At 37.3% G+C, this 24,161-nt stretch overlaps 2 protein-coding genes across 5 annotated transcripts in view; both read right to left on the reverse strand.

Moving 5' to 3' along the window:
• LOC126756958 (surface protein-like) overlaps positions 1 to 24,161 on the reverse strand; it is a 54,249-nt gene that overhangs the window by 29,251 nt on the left and 837 nt on the right. The gene's annotated exons all lie outside the window — the stretch shown is intronic.
• On the reverse strand, positions 7,686 to 10,500 carry LOC126756956 (dentin sialophosphoprotein). 4 transcript variants are annotated; one of them, XM_050470464.1, is made up of 2 exons: positions 9,429 to 10,500; positions 7,686 to 9,203 (listed from the first exon to the last, which is right to left on the reverse strand). In XM_050470464.1, exons 1-2 carry the CDS (start codon positions 10,315 to 10,317, stop codon positions 7,885 to 7,887), a joined length of 2,208 nt encoding a protein of 735 aa, XP_050326421.1. In that variant the 5' UTR covers positions 10,318 to 10,500; the 3' UTR covers positions 7,686 to 7,884. The 4 variants fall into 4 exon arrangements, with proteins under 4 accessions (XP_050326421.1, XP_050326420.1, XP_050326422.1 ...); XM_050470463.1 differs by having other exon boundaries at positions 7,686 to 9,320; XM_050470465.1 differs by having other exon boundaries at positions 7,686 to 8,459; positions 8,886 to 10,500.

Genomic DNA, 24,161 nt, shown 5'->3' on the forward strand with positions numbered 1-24,161 from the left:
GCTATTTTATTTATGCTGTTACTTCATCGGCTCCAATAGCAATGTGTATGTGTGTTTGTGCGCGCGTCTGTGTTGCCAAATAGCTTTGCGCCACTTTCGACGCCTTCATCATCTTCTACGTGTGCACCGTTAACTCGGCGACTAATTCCTGCGTGCGCTCATAAAAAACCAAAACATAAAAACATACGCACATACAATATACTATGTATGTATGTATGTATGTATGTATATACATCTAAAAAGGGTGTTTCTTCAGAAATGTGGTCTTCAAAAGAAAACAAAACACATATAATTCTATGTTATGACCAAAAACGCTTTATTATAGAGATAAGGGTTTGATGTTGTTTAAAAATAACTTCAGTCAAGTGACTGCCGCGGCTTGTTCGAATAAATTCTAGCCCAGAGACCCAATTTTCGACCACTTTTTACAGCAATTGGAGCCGTATGTCAGCAATAACGAGCCGCATATTCTCTCTCAAGACGTCAATCGTCTCAGGCTTATTATAACCCCGCAAAAAATAGTCCAACTTTGTTGAATAGTTCGAATAAATTCTAGCCTAGCGAGCAATGGACGCATTCTGAGCATCTTTCAACCCTTCTTGCTATAAGTCAGTGTGCAGAAATGAAACTCCACCGCAACTATCGTAACCAGCGTATCGCTATACTTAGCGATAGTCAAGCGGCAGTAAAGACGATCTCAGCGTATGAGATCAAATCGCTCTTAGTGGAGGAATATATAAAAGGCTATCAGTTTGCAACCTTATACACCTAATCTAGTTGCCGGGCATAAAGAGGTAGCCAGCAATGAGCTGGCCAACGAACTAGCCCACTCTGTGATAGCGCTTAAGATCATGGAGCCAAAACCATGCATTGTGGTGGGGTTCCAAACTATAAATGAGTTGCTCCGCACGGAGGAAAGAGTGGGAAGAAAACAGCATTGGCCACAGGCAGCAAGAATGCGCCATGCCAAGCTTCTCCTGGGAGGGTGCAACCCTGTATGGTTTAAGGAAGTAATCAAGTTCCCACTAGAAAAATTCCGCATCCTTGTCGCGCCCTATACAGGGCACTGCTGGCTGTGGAAGCACTTGTCCAACATGAGCATAGTCTCTTGCGCAAACTACCGGTTCTGCGACATGGAACAGGAAACTCCAGAACACTTGATTCTGGAGTATGCAGCAATTTGCAGAAGCAGATTCCTGGCCCTAGGTTCCATATACGTGGGAATCAGGGATCACATCACCTTAGTCGCGCCCAGCAGGCTCCTGGAATTTTTAAGAATGCTGGACCTTTGTGAACATATGTGATATAGGATACAATAGATCATAGGTCGCAGTGCAAAGCCACAATTTTTTTAATATCTATCTGTCTAAAATCACTCCAAATGCGTTTTTTTTTTGTTTATTACCGTATCCACCTAAAGTGAGCTTCATGGCTGAATAAAATTTTCTAGTGAAAATCGGGATCTATGGTCATTCTTTGAAGGACCCGCAAACTAAAATACTTCCATCAAATTTTTCATAAAGTGAATGAGTCAAGCTCCAATTGTTACGCGCGATGGCGGATAGACGAGTCTGCTTCGATTCATTCGGCTCTTCTTCGATACTCCGCTTCACAGCAGCGATAGCATATTCGGTGCACAGTATACGACATCACAGAGTATGTCCACCAGAGTAATCAAGAGTATCCACTAAACTAAACGTGGTACGAAACCGACCCGTCGTTGCTCGAATTACTCACTCCACTTCGAGATTATGTCGACCGTATATTGAACGGAGCGTTGTCAAAAAGACGAACTCTGTAAGTAAAGTATTGCACAATTGAAAACCAAAAATTAAAAAAAAAAAAACACCCATTATATATTCAAACAAATACACAAAAACAGCGCGTTCCGTCACAACATTTCCACATTTCTCTTCTATCTATTTATGCAATACCGTTGCGCCATCTCCCGCTCTTCTAGCGTCAAAATACAATTTCGGCGTTCCATTATTATGCTTGCTTCGAGCTATTCTTGTGCTTTCGCCTGACTAATTTGGCTGAACACAACACGCAAGGGCCAATGGTTTGCCTTTTGGGATAGGTCCATCAATTTGTTTACTCGCAAATGCTTCGCTGAAAGCTAGCTGCTGCCTCTGGCAATTCAAAGCACATTGTAGTATGCATAAAACATTAGTATATATATAAGTATGTATGGAATATATATGTGTGTGTGTGTGTGTGTATATACGTCATTGTTGCTTATTTTCGTTAGATTCCAAGTGCATACAATGTTGCGTAGAATTCTCAACAGCATGCGGTGAATGAACGCGGACATATGTAACCACAGCAATACATTATTTTTATTTGGCACAGTAGGTAAGAAAAGTTTTCAGACAAAAAATTATTCATATGTATGAATGTACTTGGTTTGAAAACACGCGCTGATGTTATCGATTTTAATTTAAATTTGAAAAAATAAAAGACTTTCAGATTTGGCTCATAAAACGCTTAACTTTCAATAGGGTTAAGTGCAAAGAGTATATAAATTCTAACGCTCCTAGTCTCCTTCTAGCTTGATATTTTTTGGTCAGCAATTTTGAAGTTAACTAGCCTTCCCTTTCGAGTCAAATTGCTGTTCTGCACGCAAAGAGTTCGAGAATATCTCCAATCAGCTCTTTACATTCTCTTTGAAAGCAACTTATTTAATAACCCTCTCCCTATGGTCCGTCAACGTCGAAACTGCGTTTTTCCCGGTGGTCCTTTGATGCTAATTAACTGCCTCCTTGGCACCCAAGCAGAATCTTCACAATCGTTACATTAACTCAACTTTCTATCGACGACTGACTTTTTCATCGTTAGAAATAAAAAGAAATCGCCGAATCTTAAAGTAATTCGCCAATCGGGACCGTTTCTTCTGCAATCCGATGTCTGGTTGGACCAATAATTCGATACAGAACAGCCTTGTAGTTCTTCTCCTCTACCTCAAGTATCTGACGATCTCATCTTATAAATGGTGGCTAACACCTTTCCCACTTAAACGACAGATTTAACCTGCTTCACCGGGTGAAGTACACTGTATCACCAAAGACTGCTATGAAGTTTCATACACAGAAAGCTTTATCATATCGAAAAATTCACCAGTTTGAAACTTGTTAAAACAATTTTTGAAGTGAAGCAAAAGAGTCACATAACGAAGCACAGAAGCGCTCTATGATTACAGCACGCGGGTTTTCAAAACAAACATCGATTCATCGACAGATATTGCTCTTTTTCCACTTTTCTAAAAAGCGTCAATTTCAGCCATCAAATAGTCGGTTATCATGGCACGACAACGGTCACCATTAAAAGGTACGTTCTCACCGGTATCATATTTTGAAGAAATATGGACTGATGATTCCACCGAACTACAAACTACACCATACCGTTCTTTTTTTCTAGACGAAATGGCAGGTCTTTAATCTCTTCAGAATGCTTTTCGTCGAAAATGTGGCAATTTTGCTTGGTTACATGCACGATGAGCCAAAAATAGGTCCCATCGCTAAACAAAACTTGGCTCGAAAACATCGGATCTTCGTGGAACTTTTCAAGAGCCCATAGAGCGAAGCGTTGTCACTTGGGAAGGTCGAGCAGTTACAGTTCTTGCACAACCTGTATTTTGTATGCTTTCATTTTAAGATCTAGGCATAAAATGCATAAAGTCGTTCCATACGTCCGAATTGCTGCGAACGGCGCCGAATCGACTCGCATGATCTTCGTGTACACTCCCAGCTACGACTGCAATATTTTCTTCACTACGTGCTGGGCGTGGTCTATTCTTTCGAATATTGTCCAATAATGAATGCTGATCAATATGGGCGATGGTTTGAATTATATGCTCAGCAGGCCGATTATATTGACCATAAGTTGAGCGAAGCGCGCGAAACACATTTTTTATAGAACGTGAATTTTCGTAGTAAAGTTGAATGATTTGTAAACGTTGTTCAGGCGTAAATCTTTCAATGTTGAAATGCCAAACAAAACTGAACAAAAACAAGTAAGGAAGGGCTAAGTTCGGATGTCACCGAACATTTTATACTCTCGCATGATAAAGTGATAATCGAGATTTCATTATACGTCATTTACATATTTTTCAAATACCGTATTTTTGTAAAGTTTTATTCCGCTATCATCATTGGTTCCTAATGTATATACTCGTATTATACAGAGAAGGCATCAGATGGAATTCAAAATAGCGTTATATTGGAAGAAGGCGTGGTTGTGAACCGATTTCACCCATATTTCGTACATGTCATCAGGGTGTTAAGAAAATATTATATACCAAATTTCATTGAAATCGGTGGAGTAGTTCCTGAGATATGGTTTTTGGTCCATAAGTGGGCGACGCCACGCCCATTTTCAATTTTTAAAAAAAGCCTGGGTGCAGCTTCCTTGTGCCATTTCTTCCGTAAAATTTAGTGTTTCTGACGTTTTTTGTTAGTCGGTTAACGCACTTTTAGTGATTTTCAGCATAACCTTTGTATGGGAGGTGGGCGTGGTTATTATCCGATTTCTTCCATTTTTGAACTGTATATGGAAATGCCTGAAGAAAACGACTTTGTGGAGTTTGGTTGACATAGCTATAGTAGTTTCCGAGATATGTACAAAACACTTAGTAGGGGGCGGGGCCACGCCCACTTTTCCATAAAAATTGCGTCCAAATATGCCCCTCCCTAATGCAATCCTTTGTGCCAAATTTCACTTTAATATCTTTATTTATGGCTTAGTTATGACACTTTATAGGTTTTCGCCATTTTGTGGGCGTGGCAGTGGGCCGATTTTGCCCATCTTCGAACTTAACCTTCTTATGGAGCCAAGGAATACGTGTACCAAGTTTCATCATGATATCTCAATTTTTACTCAAGTTACAGCTTGCACGGACGGACGGACAGACGGACGGACGGACAGACAGACATCCGGATTTCGACTCTACTGGTCACCCTGATCACTTTGGTATATATAACCCTATATCTGACTCTTTTAGTTTTAGGACTTACAAACAACCGTTATGTAAACAAAACTATAATACTCTCCTTAGCAACATTGTTGCGAGAGTATAATAACATGACATTTTGATACGACTTACGCGTGATCTGTCAAAAAAAAGGCTATTGAGAGTGCCTCTACTGGATCACCCGTTAATATATGTATATGTACATATATTTTGTGATACTTGAATTCTACGATTTTATTTTACGAAAACGTTTTATATTATATATACAAGTATTTCAATCTGATAAGAGAAATTAAATATTTTCAAAATTTGCTTACTTAAAGTAACTACTATTAACTGTTTAGACAGATTTCTTACATGCATTATGTTTACTAAGTTGAGTTTATAAGATTGATTTATAACCCAAACAAATCAGTGAATATTAATGATATAATTTATATAAATGGGTGGTGTATAACCAGTCTGTTTATTTACGTTAATAAGTACACATACATATATTCCACATATTATATATAGGTATAGTATATACATTTACAAGTAGATTAAAGAACTCTTAGAAAAATGGTGTAGCTTCTTCAACATACAAAAGTGAGAAGAACGCATAAGTAAAGTATTTGAATAAAGGACATCGAACTTCGATCACCAATATTGCCTTCACTTCCAGAGAATAGTGAAAATGGGGCGAGGTAGACAAGGGCGTAGAGCTAAGCAAATATACGGCTCCAAACTAGAAAACAGTGTGGGAGAAAATATCTTCTCTGCTAAACTAGATACCAGACCACTGTACTAGTTCCAAGCGAAGAACACAGCAATTAAAGAAAGACTTCTTGTTCTGACAAGGATTGTGCTCACATCAAAGAATATATAGATATATATATACACTGTATTATACAGATATACATATATACAGATATATAGATAACCAAGCGGCTTTGAGATCACTAAAGTCTCTTAGAGTTTCATCAAAGACAGTGAAAGAATGCATTGATCTCTTAGTGGATCTAAAGTCCTATTTCACGATAAACCTGTATTAAGTTCCAGAACATAGTGATCAGGGAACCGTGAAGCAGAGAGAACAGGCACTACCTTACAAGTAGACTTCGGAATAGAGAGAACTTTATACCTCTGGCCACTTGAAGATATCTTATCGACAAATATATTAAAAGTTTAGCTGAGTCTCGGTAGAGTAAAACCCCTCAACAAGCAGGCGTGGTATGAATGGATTATACAAGGTGCATTCCAAAGTAAACATCAATTGAAACGTTTCAGTAAAAGTTTCACCAATTTTAAACAAATTTTAATGTTGGCTCTTTATTCGAAGCCCATTTTCGCACCGATAACACAAACATACTGACATTTAAAACGCAATAACTTCACTTACAATCGATGAAATGTCATGACACTAAACAATCGATAAAGATAGCAGATTCTAACGCACCAGTCGAAATATAGATTGCGTCACTAGGGGGCGCTAGATTCAAAAAGTCCTGTTTACTTTGGAAAGCACTGTAGGTCGCATATGCAGAATATTAAAATTTTAAAGAAATGATATACTTTAAGAACTCTAGTAGGGAGTAGCAGATCACTGTCAAAAAGGCAGACATACCAGTAGGCTAGGAACACCTTATAACGACTGCTGTAGAAGAAGAGAAGACTACCAAACATCATCTATGCGATTGTGATATTTTATATAGGAAAATATTCGCAACTATTGGTCGAGGGTTTCTAGACGCCGTCTCGGAGGAGCGTCATCAGAAGGACGGGATGGTTCCGAGAGGAGCCAATAGATTGAAGAGCGTTTAGATAACAAGCGTTCTTCACTAAATTTCAAATTTCTGTGTTTTTTCTTTAAAAAGTTGTTAATTCGGCTATAACGGCGTAAGCAGTGTCTACGCCAATAAAGAAAAATATGAATGATATGAGTCTGTACTCAATAAACAGTACTGGCAGTTAATATATTTAACATCTTAAATTTCATTAATTATTACTTCCGTACTACAACATAATCTAAAACAGTTTACAGCAACGCTGATAATATTTTGTTTACGAAATCGGCTTATCTTACATAATTTCCAAGAAATCACAATTACATTTATTTGGCCTTTTGATTTTTGTATGTAAACAAAGAAATCCGTGCACCCGGCACACATTTGCCAAATAATAAATACTTCATCGCAATTTAAAAAAATTACAAAAAATAATTCATTGATAGCAAAAGACACTAGGGTAGCCATTATGAGTCACAAGACTTTAAAACAGCGAACAGTGAGTGAGAGAAACGCTCCGCCTATGACAACAACATATTAATAGTCTTTTAATTCATTATTGTTTATTGGCCCAAAGAGCCGTACCGCTCAAATGCGCATCACCATGTCACTTGGGTTAAATATTTAACGCTTATCAACTGACGTGACCAGCGGCGATATCAACAAAAGCAACAGCAACAAAACTCATGGTTCAGCAACAAAATGCCTCAGAATCAACTGTTGGCGGGCGTCTGCCAGCAACACGAGCAAGCAAAGATAACCCTAAGGCGTGAGCACATACATATACATAAGTAGTACAAGTGTAACTGGGCGAAGCTCCGAGTCAGTTGGAGCTCGCACACTTAGTCAAGCCGACAATTGCCGGCAGCGCTGATAAGAAGCCTCCATGCGCGTTGATATATTTAGTTTTTGCAACAACATTACAGAGGTTAATATAAACAAACTGCAAATTATCTGTTATGTTCGTTTTTCTAGTACAACAAATTTGTTTAAGAATGTATGTACATAATTTATTATTTAAAGACATATTAACATGAAACTTAAAAAATACAGCATCAAATTGTTATATATTATTATTAAAGCGCAGTAAATCATTTGGGCACCTAGAGTGGCTCGCTCCTAAGTTGTTTAACACATCACGGCGAAAACCTAGTCATCTTCCTCGCTTTCTTCAGATTCGGCTTCAGGAATAACTTGTTTACCATTTGGGCGTTCGTTCGAAATTTGTTGGGATTCGTCTGCGCTATCAGCTACTGCATCGTTTTCTTCACTTGTATTGTCTTCTGCACTTTGTTTGGAACTCTCAACCGATTCTTTGGCGCTTTCAGTTTTCTCTACACTCTCTAATGATCGTTTACGTCTGTCTTCAATATAGGTCGTTTCGTTGGCTTCATCCGAATCTGCATCCATTACTTCACATCCCTGCACGTAATCTTCCAGAGAGGAATCTTTTTTAAGTTCCAATACTTCATTGGACTCTCTGTTTTCATCGGAGTTCGAACTGAAGTTCAGCACGTCGTTCAAATCTTCATTGCTCTTAGGTACAATTTTCTTGTCGCCTTTTCGTTTTAAGCGCCGGATGTCCAGCTTGTTTGCTCCACTACCTTTTGCTTTAGCCTTTTCTTCGGATGAATCTTCCTCCGATGAACTATCGTTAGTTTTGCGTTTGCGACGCGCTCCATCTGATCCCTTTTCCCCTTCGCCACCGCCAGCACCCGTTGCACCTTTTTTGCTTTTTTCCTCGGATGAATCTTCTTCCGATGAACTATCGTCAGTTTTGCGTTTTCTACGCGGTCCACCTGATCCCTTTTTACCATGGCCGTCGCCACCACCTGGCTTGACTTTCTCCTCGGATGAATTTTCTTCCGATGAAATAGAATTTGTGGTCGATTCTTCTTCTGATGAAGTGGTGTCTGTAGTCGAATCTTCTTCTGATGAATATTTAGTCGAATCTTCTACTGAAAAGCTATCATCAACTTCGCGTTTTCGACGAGCTCCTTCTGAACCTTTGGCACCTTCGCCACTGCTTGCACCTGCTTTATCTTTCTCCTCGGATGAATCTTCTTCTGAAGAACTATCGTCAGTTTTGCGTTTTCGACGCGCTCCATCTGATCCCTTTTCCCCTTCGCCACCGCCAGCACCCGATGCACCTTTTTTGCCTTTTTCCTCGGATGAATCTTCTTCTGACGAACTATCGTCAGTTTTGCGTTTTCTACGCGGTCCACCTGATCCCTTTTTACCATGGCCGTCGCCACCACCTGGCTTGACTTTCTCCTCGGATGAATTTTCTTCCGATGAAATGGAATTTGTGGTCGATTCTTCTTCTGATGAAGTGGTGTCTGTAGTTGAATCTTCTTCTGATGTATCATTAGTCGAATCTTCTACTGAAAAGCTATTATCCGCTTCACGTTTTCGACGAGCGCCGTCTGAACCTTTGGCACTTTCGCCACCGCTTGCACCAGGTGCACCTGCTTTACCTTTCTCCTCCGATGAATCTTCTTCTGATGAGCTATCATCAGCTTTGCGTTTCCTACGAGCTCCGTCTGAGCCTTTAGCACCTTCACCACCGCTTGCACCTGGTGCACCTGCTTTACCTTTCTCCTCCGATGAATCTTCTTCTGATGAGCTATCATCAGCTTTGCGTTTCCTACGAGCTCCGTCTGAACCTTTGGCACCTTCGCCACTGCTTGCACCTGCTTTGCCTTTCTCCTCGGATGAATCTTCTTCTGAAGAACTATCGTCAGTTTTGCGTTTTCGACGCGGTCCATCTGATCCTTTTTTACCGTGGCCATCACCCGCACCTGGCTTGACTTTCTCCTCGGATGAATCTTCTTCTGATGAAATCGAATTTGTGGTCGATTCTTCTTCTGATGAAATAGTATTTGTAGTCGACTCTTCTTCTAATGAATCTTTAGACGAATCTTCTTCTGATGAACTATCGTCGGTTTTTCGTTTCCTACGAGCTCCTTCTGAACCTTTGGCTCCTTTACCTTCGCTCGCCCCAGGTGCACCTGGCTTACCTTTCTCCTCTGATGAATCTTCTTCAGATGAACTATCGTCCGATTTTCGTTTTCTGCGCGCTCCGTCTGAACTTTTGGCAACTTCGCTTGCTGCGGCGCCTCCCGATTTGCCTTTCTCTTCGGATGAATCCTCTTCAGATGTACTATCCTCAGTTTTGCGTTTTCTACGTAATTCCAGTGCTAACACATCACTGCCTGCCAGCTCGGAGGAATCCTCTTGTGATGAGCCTTTCTTGTCAATTTTCTGACGTTTCCTTCGAAGTTCATTATTATATGCTTTTTCAAGTTGATAATAACGCTCGTAAGCATCTTCACTCCCAAATTCATTACTGTCTTTATTGTGCTTGTGGTGTTTGCACAAGTCTACGTCGGGTATGGCGTCAGCGGAACGCTTTTCAAGTAACTTTGTGTCTTCTAGTGTCTCGTCCGACCCCGCGTCAGGCGTATCAACTTCTTCTACGGAAAGGGAAGTGGATTCATCCTTATCCTTGACAGGCAGTGGTACCGCAGTGGTTAACGCGACCGCCAACAATAGCAACGCCACCGGCGGAAGTAAGCGCATCTCGAATAAACGCGTCGACTACACTCTTCAACAGGCAATTTTATTGTCAAACCAAATCCTTTACGACTTAATTTAAGTGATTTGAAATGTTGTTCGGGTTACTCGATAAACTAATGGATTTGTTCTTGTCGCAAAACCGTTTCGTTGCAAGCGCGTTTTTGCACTGACTGCAATGCTTTTGTGTCAGTCTAATTAAGGCTATCAGTTCGGACAGCAATCAGTAGCAGCGCTCATACTAGCGACTTAATCAGTGCTTTAGTTATACAGTCTGGCAAATAAAAAGCTTTTCATATGCTTACAAGTGCAAGTGTAGTTGCTTTTTAACTTTTATTTCGGACGTCAAGCTTGTCATACTCAACTGACAACGTTTTGTTAGTTTCTGATGAATTAATTCCCACAGAGGACGTAGCGATAAGGAACAATATTTTGGTTTGGTTGTTTTTGTCATGGTGCGTAAACTGAAGATAAACCACTTGCGATACAATAAAGTTTGCTCTATACCAAGGGAAGGAAGCGTTACATGCGTGGTCGCAAAGAAATGAAAAGTACATATGTATATGTAGATATTATGAGATATACATAATTGTAAATATTATGAGATATAATTACTTTCATAAGATCATATCAAATAAACATTTGTACCTAGTAGATATTTGCTAATAAATCTCAAACTTAATTCGGTTCATCACTCAGCATACAGCAATTATAATCCTACTGTAGCCAAATTATCTACTAATGATTCATTAAAGAAAGAATAACGGAAATGTTTTTAGCTGGAATTCAAGCTTATTACCGTATTTGCAATGTAGAACGATAAGTATCTTACTAAAGCTTCAAGACGATTAAATTACTAAGATTTTGATCTAGATTAAAGACACTAAAGCAACAGTATTTATGCAAAATAATATACCGGATAAGGTGAAGGTCTTTTAATTCTGGAATAAGCCACTATGTGGTTATTTAATTCTCAACAGTGCTCTTAATTACTAACGAGTCAACAATTCTTTTACTCACGAATTTTTGTTTAAAATAACCGGAATAAAAATTTGGACTTCAAATGGTTTCAACAATAATTGAACCATTACCGAAATGTTCCCAAATTTTAACAGAATCAGAAAACTATACTAGACGATCAGACTATATAATCAAAAACGTTGTGGGTTCCTAAAATAGCCCAAAACTACATTTACCAAAGCTCTGGGAATACGGAGTTTTTCTAACAATGCTAGAGATATATAGCATAAGTCAGACAGCAGTCAATAATGATTAAGTCGTATTTAGATTTGATCTAACAAAACGAAATATCCAAACAGTTCGAAACCTCTGATTGATTTCTCTACCGCATCGGATTTAACTATTTATAATACGTAGTAAAAATAATTTTAGACACTGATTTGTTTTAACATCTCTCGGTTATAACCGCGTAAGAAGAAGAAAAAGAAGATTTATGATCAACTTATCTATGTATATGGTCTTCAGAACTTCCAGCATATGGATCAAACAAGCTATGTACATAAGTAAAGAGAAATTTCACAACCAATACGATCCTTACCTCTCAGCAACTATACCATACTACCTCATACATGTCTTCCACAAACATCTCTTTCTAAGCACAATATATAATTTTATCCGACAAATCAAGAATTATATAACATAAGGAATTCTAGAAGAAGTTAGAAATAGGCACATACATAAATGATTACGCATTAGCTGCTGAACCGTGGAATAATATGAGTTATGCATTGTTCTAGTTTTGACATTTTTTAGTTTTTCCAAAAAAACAGGCAAACGCTTGCTTGAAAATGCTTCATGAGCGAACAACTTTTTTTGGTTTCGGCTCATCTTGAAATACCTAAGCAGGCAACTACTGTTGATTTTCGTGTTCATACGTACAATTTTTCTCGATCAATCGAAACGAGCTTTTTGAGTGATCCACAAATTGTGTGGTATTGCAAGTGAAAAATTTGTTTCTTTTTTTTTGGAATATATTCTGATTGCATTAATGCCTACAGTTTCATCAATCTCACGATATGGTATCTGCAGCAATAACACTCTACGCACAGCCCGATAGTTTCCGGAATAACAACTAATATTGGACGACCTTCACGAAATTTGTCTTAGAGTGATTTACGACCACGTTTGAATTCACTATACCATCGATAAGCTTTGATTTTTGATGGTGCTTCAACGCCATTAATTTAAGTAAGTTCATCAGTTCACTGTTGCCGAGTTAAACTACGTCGAAATTTGTAAAAAATAGTGGTGAGAAAATGTTCGTGATTTAATCCCATTTTTTGCTGAGACAAATAGCGCTCGTATGTGAAAACATTCTGAGTCAAAAATAGGGTTGTCAAACCCAGAAGTATTAAAGCTAACTGCTCTCTCAGGTTACAGAATCCAAGGTCTAGCTTGATGGATTCAGAAATCTTTCGTAGAAGTGACATACATACTTACATATATATATGTACAGAATATATTGGTTTTAAGTAGTTTAGAACTATTACCATTTATTACATAATTTTTAAAATCTTGGTTTTATAAAGTCTATATTGGTCATCACCCAAATTCAATTAGGAGTTTACTGATACCTATGATGAAACCAGGATTTAGCTATTTAATCATTTCGCAAAAAATAGCGCGAATAGTAAACAAGCGATTACAGTTTTTAATCAACAATATTTGAGTAATATTCATTTTCAGCGATTATTATAATTACATTTTGAACTACATAGGGGAAGAGATCAAATGATTAGCGCATAACTGCAGTAAATATGCAAAAATGGCAACTGCAACTCAAATTCACACATATTTTATTAATATGAATTTAATATATAAGTGTGTTTATTAGAAAATTAAATACAATTCGATGATGATAAGAATTTTATATTTTATAAAAAATATCACGCAATTAAATGCTAGGAATTCAGTATGAGTAAAGCATTTATTTAGGAAGTAATTATAAATAAAAAATATGTATATAAAGTGGCATGTGTCTAATCAAAATGGCTTTACTAAGCCATAAGAGACTTGCTTGAAAACTCACAAAAAATGTCAGAATAATATGGACAAAACTGCAATTAACTGCACTAAGCTGTAAAAAAGATCGCATTTCAAGCGAGAGCCACATGTGGCAAATCCATTTTTAATACAACATAGAACCACAGTTCGTTATAATGCATATATCGTCACCTGAAATGCAAAATAACGTATCATCAAAAAATTCGAAATTGAATGTCTTATTGATTACGCTTCACTACTTCAAATTACATACATAATATTACATATGTTCAACATTTTCTGGTTTTACGATCAAATATGAACTAGTTTTAACCAATACTAAAATTTTGTTTCACTCATGTTCCATTTTATTTCGTGTTTCATTCATGCCTCTGTAAATTTCCGAAAATGTTGTTACGTTATTTTGCATTTCAGGTGACGATATGTACATATGTACATATATGAGGCGCTTCAAACGCTTCAAAGCATGGCGGCTGCGTTTCAGTAAGAAATGAATTCAGCTGCAAATCGTACTTCGGCGGCTTGTATATCAACATAATAAAAAAATTGACAATTGGACTCGAAATTTCAAAATTACCGTTAGTTTTTGAAAACATCTCTTATATCTTATATATAATAAAAATTTGACTCTTCAAAGAATTCAATTTTTAACATGGGAATCTTTGATTGAAATTTAGAAGGTTTCCGCTCTTAAATCGAAATAAAAACAAGTTAGGAAGCGCTAAGTTCGGGTGTAACAAACACTACTTTATACTTTCGCAACTTGTAAGAATCGAAGCCAGGGGAATATCTTAAGGTGCAAAACGTCAACCACACGATTGCATTTCAAGCAATTATATGTATGTATTCATACACTGACCGACATATTCTACACAAGGTATGTTAGAAAAACGAAAATCATTGTATGTAGTGCATGGGAGTTGGTGGATAGTAACAACGTCCAGCCCTCAAAGACGAAAATATAACAGTCGTAGCTGAAAGTGCACAAGAAGACCTAGGAGTGTCCATTAGGCACCGTTCGCAGCAACTCGGACTGACGTATGGAACGATTTGGCGCATTTTGTGCAAGAACTAAAGCCACTCAACCTTCCCAAGCGACACCGCTCCGACGTTTTCGAGCCAAATTTTGTTCCATTTCACAATTTTTCAATGAAGATATGCAAAATTGCCGCATTTGGGACGAAAAGCAACCTGAAGAGATTCATTCCATTTCATTCAGAAAAAACAACGAAATAGTGTGCTTTGTGGGCCAGTGGAATCATCAATCCATATTTCTTCAAAAATGATGTCGGTGAGAACGTAACCGTCAATGGCGACCGTTATCGCGTCTTGACAACCTACTATTTGATGCCTGAAATCAAGGAATTGAATTGATCTCGTTGACATTTGGTTTCAACAATACAGCGCAACTTCCCATACACAGCATCAATGGATTTATTGAGAGAACACTTCGGTGAATAGATAATTTCACGTTTTGGGCCGGTCTTTTGGCCACCAAGATCGTGTGATATCACATCATTACACTTTTTTCTGTGGGGATATGTAAAGTCTAAAATCTATGCGGACAATCCGGCTTCGATCCAGGCCTTGGAGTAAAACATCACGCGTGTCATTTAGTCATTTAAAATTGGACTCAACGACCATCTGAGACGGAGTCACAGGCGCATTTGAAAGCAAAAAAATTAGTGTCAAAGAATGTTCTTTCGAAAGATAAAACCCCTCCCCATTAGATTTGAAGTTTATGTGTTTTTATTTTAAAAAAGTACGGAACCTTGAAATAGCTCACTCTTCATATGAGAGCTATGTTAACTATTAACCCGTTTCAACCCATTTTTGACACGTATGCATACCATTGTATAGAAAGGATTATCCTTGCATTTCAATTATATATGTCAAACATTGACCGATATTTGCAGTCAAAAGTCAACTATAGATAGGTACTGGTGTCCAACTATACGGTACATAGGGAGTTGAACAGTTAAATTCTTTAATTGAAAAATAGGCATCGATTTTTTAAGATTGTAATTCAAATACGACAAACTAAATTTTATTAGAATCGATCAACTAGTAGTTTCTGAAGTAAGAAATTCCTTCTCTTCAAGTGTGGCCTACGACGCTTAAAGTCCAATTATATGTTAAACTAAATCACTAACTACAAGTTTGAACAGAACCTAATGTCAATATATGCATCTTCTCTCATATTCATACAAACATACATTCATATTATATATGTAGACATGCCATGGTCCTAAAACGTGTCACGAATTTCGAATTTGAACGTCAACAGATGTCACCAATCAATACGAAGAATATCATGCAAAGATATGCAGTAACGATGGAAGTAACATATTACAAATGACAATAAAAAAAAGGTACACCAGTTAACAAGGACCGCAAAACCAACAGAAAAAATACAATAAAATTAGATTAAGGTGACTTGTGAATTTGATTTTTTGTTTGTATATCGAATATAGATATCTTTGCGAATCTTGTCCATCCTCTTTTCACGGATATATTCCAAGACTTGGCGTATGGTGAATATCTAATTATTTGTTGATTTTCAGACCTAAAGCCAAACTGGTTCGAGCCAATTAGTTTTTTGACGATGGGCTTTAATCGTTCATACAATAGGCTCGATAGAATCTTAAATGCAATGGACGAAGGTCTAAGCGATGGTCTAAGACCAAAAGTCGTGAGCTCCTTGAGACATATGTAAAATAATCGTTTCTGCCCACTCCCAAGTTAATGGCGCTCAGAAAATTTTCCTCACTTGCATGAACTTCTACAAATGGATGAAGCCATTTTGATATTTGAAAACTTTCTCAGAAATAAAATTTAAGTTAATCCGGTAACTTAGTGTAATCGGCTTCCAAAACTTTAAGCGCATTTCTTAGAGTTCTTCGAAACTGTTGAATACCGTCTTCCTCACCGTCAGATATCTTTTTTCGACGGACATCATAGATATCGGCTACGGGATCAATGGAAACCAATATTTTTCAAAATGAATCGCCAGTTCGCCATCCTGGAAACTTTCTTTCTCAAAGCCGGAGGAGCTTTTCGAAATTTTTCTCTCTTAACTCATCATAATCGATCACGGATGAATAATACAACAAAAACTGGAGATATATTTGAAAATGAGACAGAACTAAAAATGTTTGCTGGACTTCCAGTTGTTACCAATTTCTGTTGCGTTAACCAATACTTATGCAACAGTAAGCGCAAGCTTAAAGGAGGTCGCAATTGTAGTTTGTATAAAATCCAATCACATGCATGTGTACATAAACTATACTAGGTAGTTGAGTACATACAGCATGAGGTTCCTGCAGTCAAAAGGAGCCTTTGTCGCGGCAATGCCAGAAATCGCTTGGCGACTTTCAAATGTACAACTGCATGTTTATAAATGCACACAACAAGTACAGACTGTGTACAAACAACAACTACTACTAGTATAAGCAATCACACAGTCACTCACATTCCTCCGATCACAGCTTTATTGTGCGGTGCATGCAACTATGTATGCATACCTATGTGTGGTATATTGGCTTTCCAGTTGTTGAATTCGATTAAGAATCCAATTTCATCGTGGCAGACAGGCTATTCAACGATTTTCCTTTACAGCGCATTCTAAACTATTCAATTTGGTAAAGCTCAAATGGCGTGACTTCTTCACGTCACTCAGGCCTTAGTGAACTTTGGATTGTTGGCCGCCGTTGCAGACATTTTGGGGTTTTCGCTCGCTGGTGATGCCTATTGGCAAATCGATATATTTATTCATTGTCATTCACAATTGTCATGAAGTTCTCATTTACAGTTTTCACTGAAAATTGTAGTGGAGGAATTTTACATGAAATCCACTTTTAATAGCATGCAAACGGCAATATTGGGACATTGAGTTCAAAAGCCAACTATGTACGAAGGCCAACAATGCTAAAGTTGGATGAACTTTTCGAATGACTTCCATACAAGTATGTGTGTAAATATGTTGAATTTCTAAGCATAAACTATTTACTTTCATGCAAAAAACTTCACTAACGGAATACGCAAAGGAGAGAAACAGAGACCTGATTGTTTTCAGTGCATACTATTACCTTTAACAGAGGTTGATGTATGACTCGTGTGAGGAAACTTTTCAACAAATTCTTAAGCCCTTATTGCTTTATAACAAAGGTGTATATTTTGTTGCAACTTTTAGTCAAACAAAAATATAAAAATGCGTTCACTTTCTAAATTCACAAAAATAAAGTTCGTGACTCCTCCTTCCATCCACCATTGTGTATAGATGAACAAATGTACACATTAGCAGAATGCATTACACTAAGTAGAAGCATATAGAATTTAAGTAGTTTTTCACACATGAAATGGTTAATATAACAGATGCCGTTAAGAGATGCAAACCTGTTTTTTATTCAAGCAACTTATGTAGGAGTAAATGCAAATGCATTAGGACGCAACTGCGTATACGTTACCGAAGGCGCACCAACGCACGAAAGTGAGCAATAGTCAGCAGGGAAATTCACAAATTGCTGTGGCACTTGCATCAGTCATACATCGCTAAAATTTCAACGTTTCTAGTAAGCAACTTTTGACAATTTGAAAGGATTCTTACGAAAGTTTTAGAGCGTTATCAACATGTTTCTACGAAATATACTACCAAGAAAACATAATGAAACTTTTTGTATAAGGCAGTCTCACAATCTTAAATTTAAGTTTAAAGTATATTATTAATATTGCTAAATAGTGAATGAGTAGAATGGAATTGAAGAGCTGGCTAGCAATTGGCGTGGAATCAATCAAAATCTCTCTTTGGCGTGCTATTAATTTGTTCACTAAGTCACAACAAGCAGGAAAGTAAAAAAGAAAAGGTGCAATAAATTTCAGGGCCGTGGTGATCAATAGATTAAATGGATGTTTTCAAACGATTGTAGGTTCAAAAAAAAAATCCATTTATGTTAATATTCTAAAATATTCAAGTCACAGCCAAGTCAGATATATTAATTTGACAAACAAACGCAAGTAAGACTTTTGCCTCGGTCTGAGCGATATCAATCGCTTACTTAAAATGGAAAGGAGAAGACAATTCAATTAAATAAAGTAGTGTCGATAGCCCAAAAACAACAATTTGTCAGAAGTAATTGAATTTATAAAATTAAAATAAGCCATTTTCTTCTATATTTTTTTGGTTTTATAATTCAAGAATAAAGTTTAAAATTGTCAAAATGTAAATTCATTCGAAGATTGCAACATATCCTTAAAAAAAATAATCTTGCCATCTCCTCACATGAAAAAGTTTTCCATATATATTTGATTCTGATTCTTCAGTTTGTATGGCAGATGTACGCCATAGTGGTCCAATATCGGCGTTTTGACAAAAGAGCTGCTTCTTTGAGAGAAAAGGATTTGGGCAAAAATTCAAATCGAAATGTCAAAACCTGAAGGCAGACGAACAGACGGACGGACAGACAAACAGTCGGATATGGCTAAATCATAAATAAACACAATTCATCATGTTGCTCATTTAGATATAGATATAGATATAGATATAGATATAGATATAGATATAGATATAGATATAGATATAGATATAGATATAGATATAGATATAGATATAGATATAGATATAGATATAGATATAGATATAGATATAGATATAGATATAGATATAGATATAGATATAGATATAGATATAGATATAGATATAGATATAGATATAGATATAGATATAGATATAGATATAGATATAGATGTATTAAAATACGTGAAAATTATTTTTTTTTTATTGTCAGTCCGAGTCAAATTTGATCAGATAGTATATCATCTTCAGCAGGACAATATAACCCCAACCTGCCTGAAAGATTTAGTTTGCATAGAAAAATAACGAAGACGAAGCGTGCTAATATGCAACACCATGTGATAAAAATATAAGTCCAGAAATGTGCTCACCAACGAAAAGTAAAAAAAAAATATGCTAATCTACATAAGTGAAGGATTACTGTCTACTCTGACTGCCGGACTACAAGAGGATGCCTCTTGATGTCTCCCATCGAACACCTACATAGTGAGTAGGAGCATAAAGAACTACTTTCCAAGCAGTTCCTGCTGAGGTGCTTTCGTAGAAATCATCTCTGCAGTCACCTGCTTGTAGCGGAACCGCCTCCTAGGAGCATCAAGAGATCATTCCTCAACTACGACGACGACATAAAACAATGCGGCAACTAAACTTCTGACGCAACTAACTCCCGAAAAGCACTGACCGTCATTCACCGTGGAGCCATTAACACATTCACCGACTCCCTTTCAGTGAATGGCATATTTGGAGTCAAATCACCACCCATTGCAGGCGTAGAGCTTCGTTCTGCATACTGTAGCAGGTTAAACTGCTACTTATCCAGAATAGACCCCAACATATCAAACATATTTCGAGTGTGCAATGAGTCCACGCATGACACTAGCACCTCTTTGCATTCCCTGCTAACCCTACACATCTGACATCCTTCTCCCTTTGGTCCGACCCCGTCGAAACAGCACTTTTCCTGGGCCTACCGTGAGATGACGTCGATAACAATTTATCTAATTCTTACCATCCGAACGGGGATTAAGTACCCGTTACAACAACCAAAACAACACTGCCAACCTATCTTTGAAACCAAACTTTGTGCAATTGTAAACGTTACTCGTATTTTATACATTAGAACCACGGAAACCGCTATTTTCACTTTCCTAAAGCATATTTATTCGAGGATCTTGAATTTAGCATTTGCTCATAGTACGCAATTTTATCGACTATTTTCTTATATTGACTACGTAAAGCTTCAACGATTATCCTTTTCTCATCTATCGCCTCCTCAGTTCGATCATAATCAACCATCAGTGAGGGCTTCGACAATATACCACCTTGAAAGGTGCACTCCTTGATTTCTTTACGGATTTGTGCGCGTATCTGCTTCTGTTTATATACATTGCGGCGGGCAATTTGCGATTGCCTCAATAATTCGCGGAAGGTCAACTTCTGCACACTCAATCTATTGCGCAGCATTAGTATGCGCTCTCTCAGATGCGAGCTAATGTGAACGTCGAGTTGTTGCTGAGTGCGGGCTTTAGCCAGCTCCGAGTCGCGTTCTGTCATGGTAATGAAGAACAGCTAGATTTAATGCACATCAAACTAACTGTAAATTATATATGTGGTACACACCATCATTTTTCTTGAACAATTGTATGACATCGTTTTGCAGATTCTCGAATTGAAATAATTTTAGACCATTGCCGATGTTTTGTATTTGATTGAGACGCTAAGAAAATAAGAATACTACAACAAAAGCTTAAGCATAGAAATATATTTTCTTTACTTGTTGCAGATCAGTGAATAAGTGCTGCTTTTTGATTAAGATAAGTCGAACTTTAGACAGTTCCCTGCGCGCCACAACCAATTTCTTCAAAAATATCGATATAATCTGCAAAAGAGTTAGAGTCTTGCAATGCACTTTTTTTAAACCCACTACTCGTTGGTCAGCTTACTCTGGAGCGTTCCACATTTTCCGCGCTATCGAATACATTCAAATCGATCTCACCCTCATTTATGTCCCTTTTTTGTTTTTGTAGTATCACGCGGTAAGCAAGCGTCTCAAACTCGCTAATCTTCTCATCCACTTGACACTGTTTTTTCTCGAATATCTCATGCAATTTGTCAATTTTGGCTTTGGTCACACGTTCAAGTTCCTCCTCTTTGCCCAATACTTCGTTGTATTTTTGCAAAAAAGAGTGATATTTTGCCATTCGAAACTCCAAATTTTCGGCAGAGTCCTCTGTTATTGCGCGATACATATGCTTACGCCTGTGATGATCGACGACTTTTCGATTGAGATATAAACGCACGCCCTGCTCCATTTCGAGTGTTCGCACTTTTTCATTAATTTCATCCATTAACCGACGCTTGTCGACGGATTTGCGCAATATCTCTTGCGGATCCTTATATTGAGTTGCTTTGGCAACTATTTGAAATAGATCTTCAATGAAAGCAGCTACGATTTCTTCGTTTTGCCGCCGTGTATCCTCCGCTATCAGCTGTTCGATATCCTGCACATCAACAGCTTGCATGATTTTCTGTATATAATCCAAATCGAATTGCGCATTGTCAACGTCTTCAGTTTCTTCTGAAACCTCATGTCCCAGCAGTTGTAGTAATTCGCTATCTTCGGTAATATCGAATGGTTCGTAACCCTCGTCTTCCTCCTCGTAAGACTCTTCGATTTCCATATATTCATATTCTTCCTCTTTATCGGATTCTATTATGTCTAAGCCGGTTAATGGATCGACAAATTTACCCGATAATGTCATATCAATCGTTTTCTCTTCCACTTGTTCGATAATAGTTTCGGTGGACTCAGAAGAAATTTCATCGATATTTGGTAAACCCGTAAATTTATCCAAAAAACTCATTCGCAGCGTATGTTCTAATTGCACCAAGTGCTCATCATAGTTCAAAAAATCTTCACATTCGTAATCTTCATTGTCATATGACTCTAAACTAGTTCTGATTTGGAAACCAGCGCGATTAAGGTCGTCAGTGGTAATCTTTGAAGCGCGGAACGATTGTTTACCAGTCCGACTTGAACTGCGGGATCTTCGGTTCTTTGCATCTTGCTGCGAGTCATGCGATCTATGTAGTTCGGTATTCTGCGTTTGAATATGTGGCACATAATCGGACTCAGTATTTTCGTACTCTTCGGCGTAGTCGCTTTCTTGATCCATTTTGCCAAAATTTTAGAAAGCAAAATGTGTAAAAAATTTAAAAAAAAAATATTTACAAAACGGTATAAAAGTATAAAAAATATAAAAAAAAAACTAACAACTATATCAAACGACAGTCGGTAAAAGACTGAATTTTATTGCCATCAAATTTGATTGGAGAGAATTTGTGAACTACTTTAAAAAGAAAAATGAAAGTTTTGTGAGTGTTGCAAACCTTGTAGGTTATAAATAAAGCATCGGTACAATCAGAACAAAAATTACTTTAATAATCTTCTTTGGTTTCCGATATAGTTTTATGGATTGTTGTCTTTGTCCGTATTTGAATTCGGAAACATTCCAGTTAGGTAGACCCATTCGTTTCATAACTCAACTTATTGAAACTAAGACGAATCAAGATCTATTTTTTTAAAAGTTTAAAGTAAATGAGTCGAAAGAAGCATATCGCGCTTCCTCAAAATAATACAACCTAACACAAATCCAGCCGATGAAGTACCAAAACATTGAAACAAAAGAGTGCTTTCTGTCAAATGAGAGTTTCTTAAATTTACAGCAGTAAAACCATTTTAATCTCATTCTCATTAATATAATTTAAGCACTTTTGATGATTAAAGCTTAAACCAGATAACAACAACATTTCCGATAATATTCTTTTTTGGACCCGACCATCCCTAACTTGCTTACTTATTCGCTGATATTTTCTATATGGGCTAAACAAAGCGACATTTTCGATTACTCATTCTGCTTTGATTTATTTAGATACCGAAAAAGTAGTAGAATAAAAGTAATTGCCAAAAAATATTCTAAATCGAAAACTGCTAGGTCTACAGTTTGGCCAATTTTTCCTCATTACTTGTCATCTCGGTTAAGTACAACTGCTGTTGCTCTTCTTCGCTATCGCTCAGTCTTAGATCTGTCAATGATGTCACCAACGGCTCGCGTTCTAAATAGTCATATGATTGCGTATTTGAATTTATCGAATCATCCGAATCCGTGGACAGCTCAGCTGGGTCTACAATTGCATAGCGCCAATCTTTCTTTGTTTGGCTACCATCACTTTTAACATTAATCGGCGCATTTTTATGTCTTCTCGATTTTGAAAGCGATGAGCCACGCGATGATGTGTCGCTTAAAGATGTCTCCTCTATGCTGCTCTGTTCGTTATCATCTAGTTTTGTATAGTCGGTGATTTTCAAAATTACCGAGCCATTTATTGTGCGCGTCTGATTCGTTGTACGCTCTTGTTCGGTTTGTGTTGATTTATTTATGAGCGGTTGGCGACTGTATTTTCTTCTACTTTTTCTCCTGTCACGTGATTGTGACATTTTGGTTTGGTGTCCTGTAGATTTTGTATTGTTTTTAAAATTTCGAAAGATTTTTTGTTAAACATTTTTATAGTTTATTTCGACTTGATGTTTACTTTCTCTTCATTGTGACACTTTCTTCTTATTGAAGTAACGCTGGTTCACTATAGCACAATATATTAGGACTAAGTTCAGTTTGTTTATACAATTCAATAATATTGATTTAAAGTGTTTTGCATGATATTACTCATCGGGGATGGAAAATTAATATTTAGTATTGCCACAACCACCGAGGTCCAAACAAAGAAAACAGTTCAAAGAAAAAATTTTCAACATCCAAATAGTCACAGCCATGATCAGATAACGATCTTGAAAAGTTTGGCTAAAAGTGACGATTAACAATACCTTTAGAAACCATTCATATTTGCTATAAAAGGATTCCCGATCTCTACCGTTAATTGAGCGCAAAATCACCAAACTAACAAAAATGCTCACCATAATTACCCACAATAATACCGATGAGCCCCCGATGGTCAAAGTACATAACCCATATCAAAACATTAGCTTAAGCTTAGGAACCCTGAACTCAACACAGTTCCCTATATCGACAATAGAAGCACCACGAGGCATACATATACGTATTGAAAAGTTCATATTTTTCCAAGAGGGGAATACAATTCATGTAATAACTAAGCCTGGAAATTCGGCCATCGGTTTCCACGATGCCACGATGCTTGACGTTTCAATATATCCTGTATGAAGATTAAGAGAACATAATTT

Source organism: Bactrocera neohumeralis, chromosome 4, assembly GCF_024586455.1.
Source record: "Bactrocera neohumeralis isolate Rockhampton chromosome 4, APGP_CSIRO_Bneo_wtdbg2-racon-allhic-juicebox.fasta_v2, whole genome shotgun sequence".
Classification (NCBI taxonomy): Eukaryota; Metazoa; Arthropoda; class Insecta; order Diptera; family Tephritidae; genus Bactrocera; species Bactrocera neohumeralis.

Bases quoted from the DNA above. Each gene is read 5' to 3' on its own strand.
- LOC126756956 (XM_050470462.1), bottom strand. From the start codon at position 10,317: ATGCGCTTACTTCCGCCGGTGGCGTTGCTATTGTTGGCGGTCGCGTTA.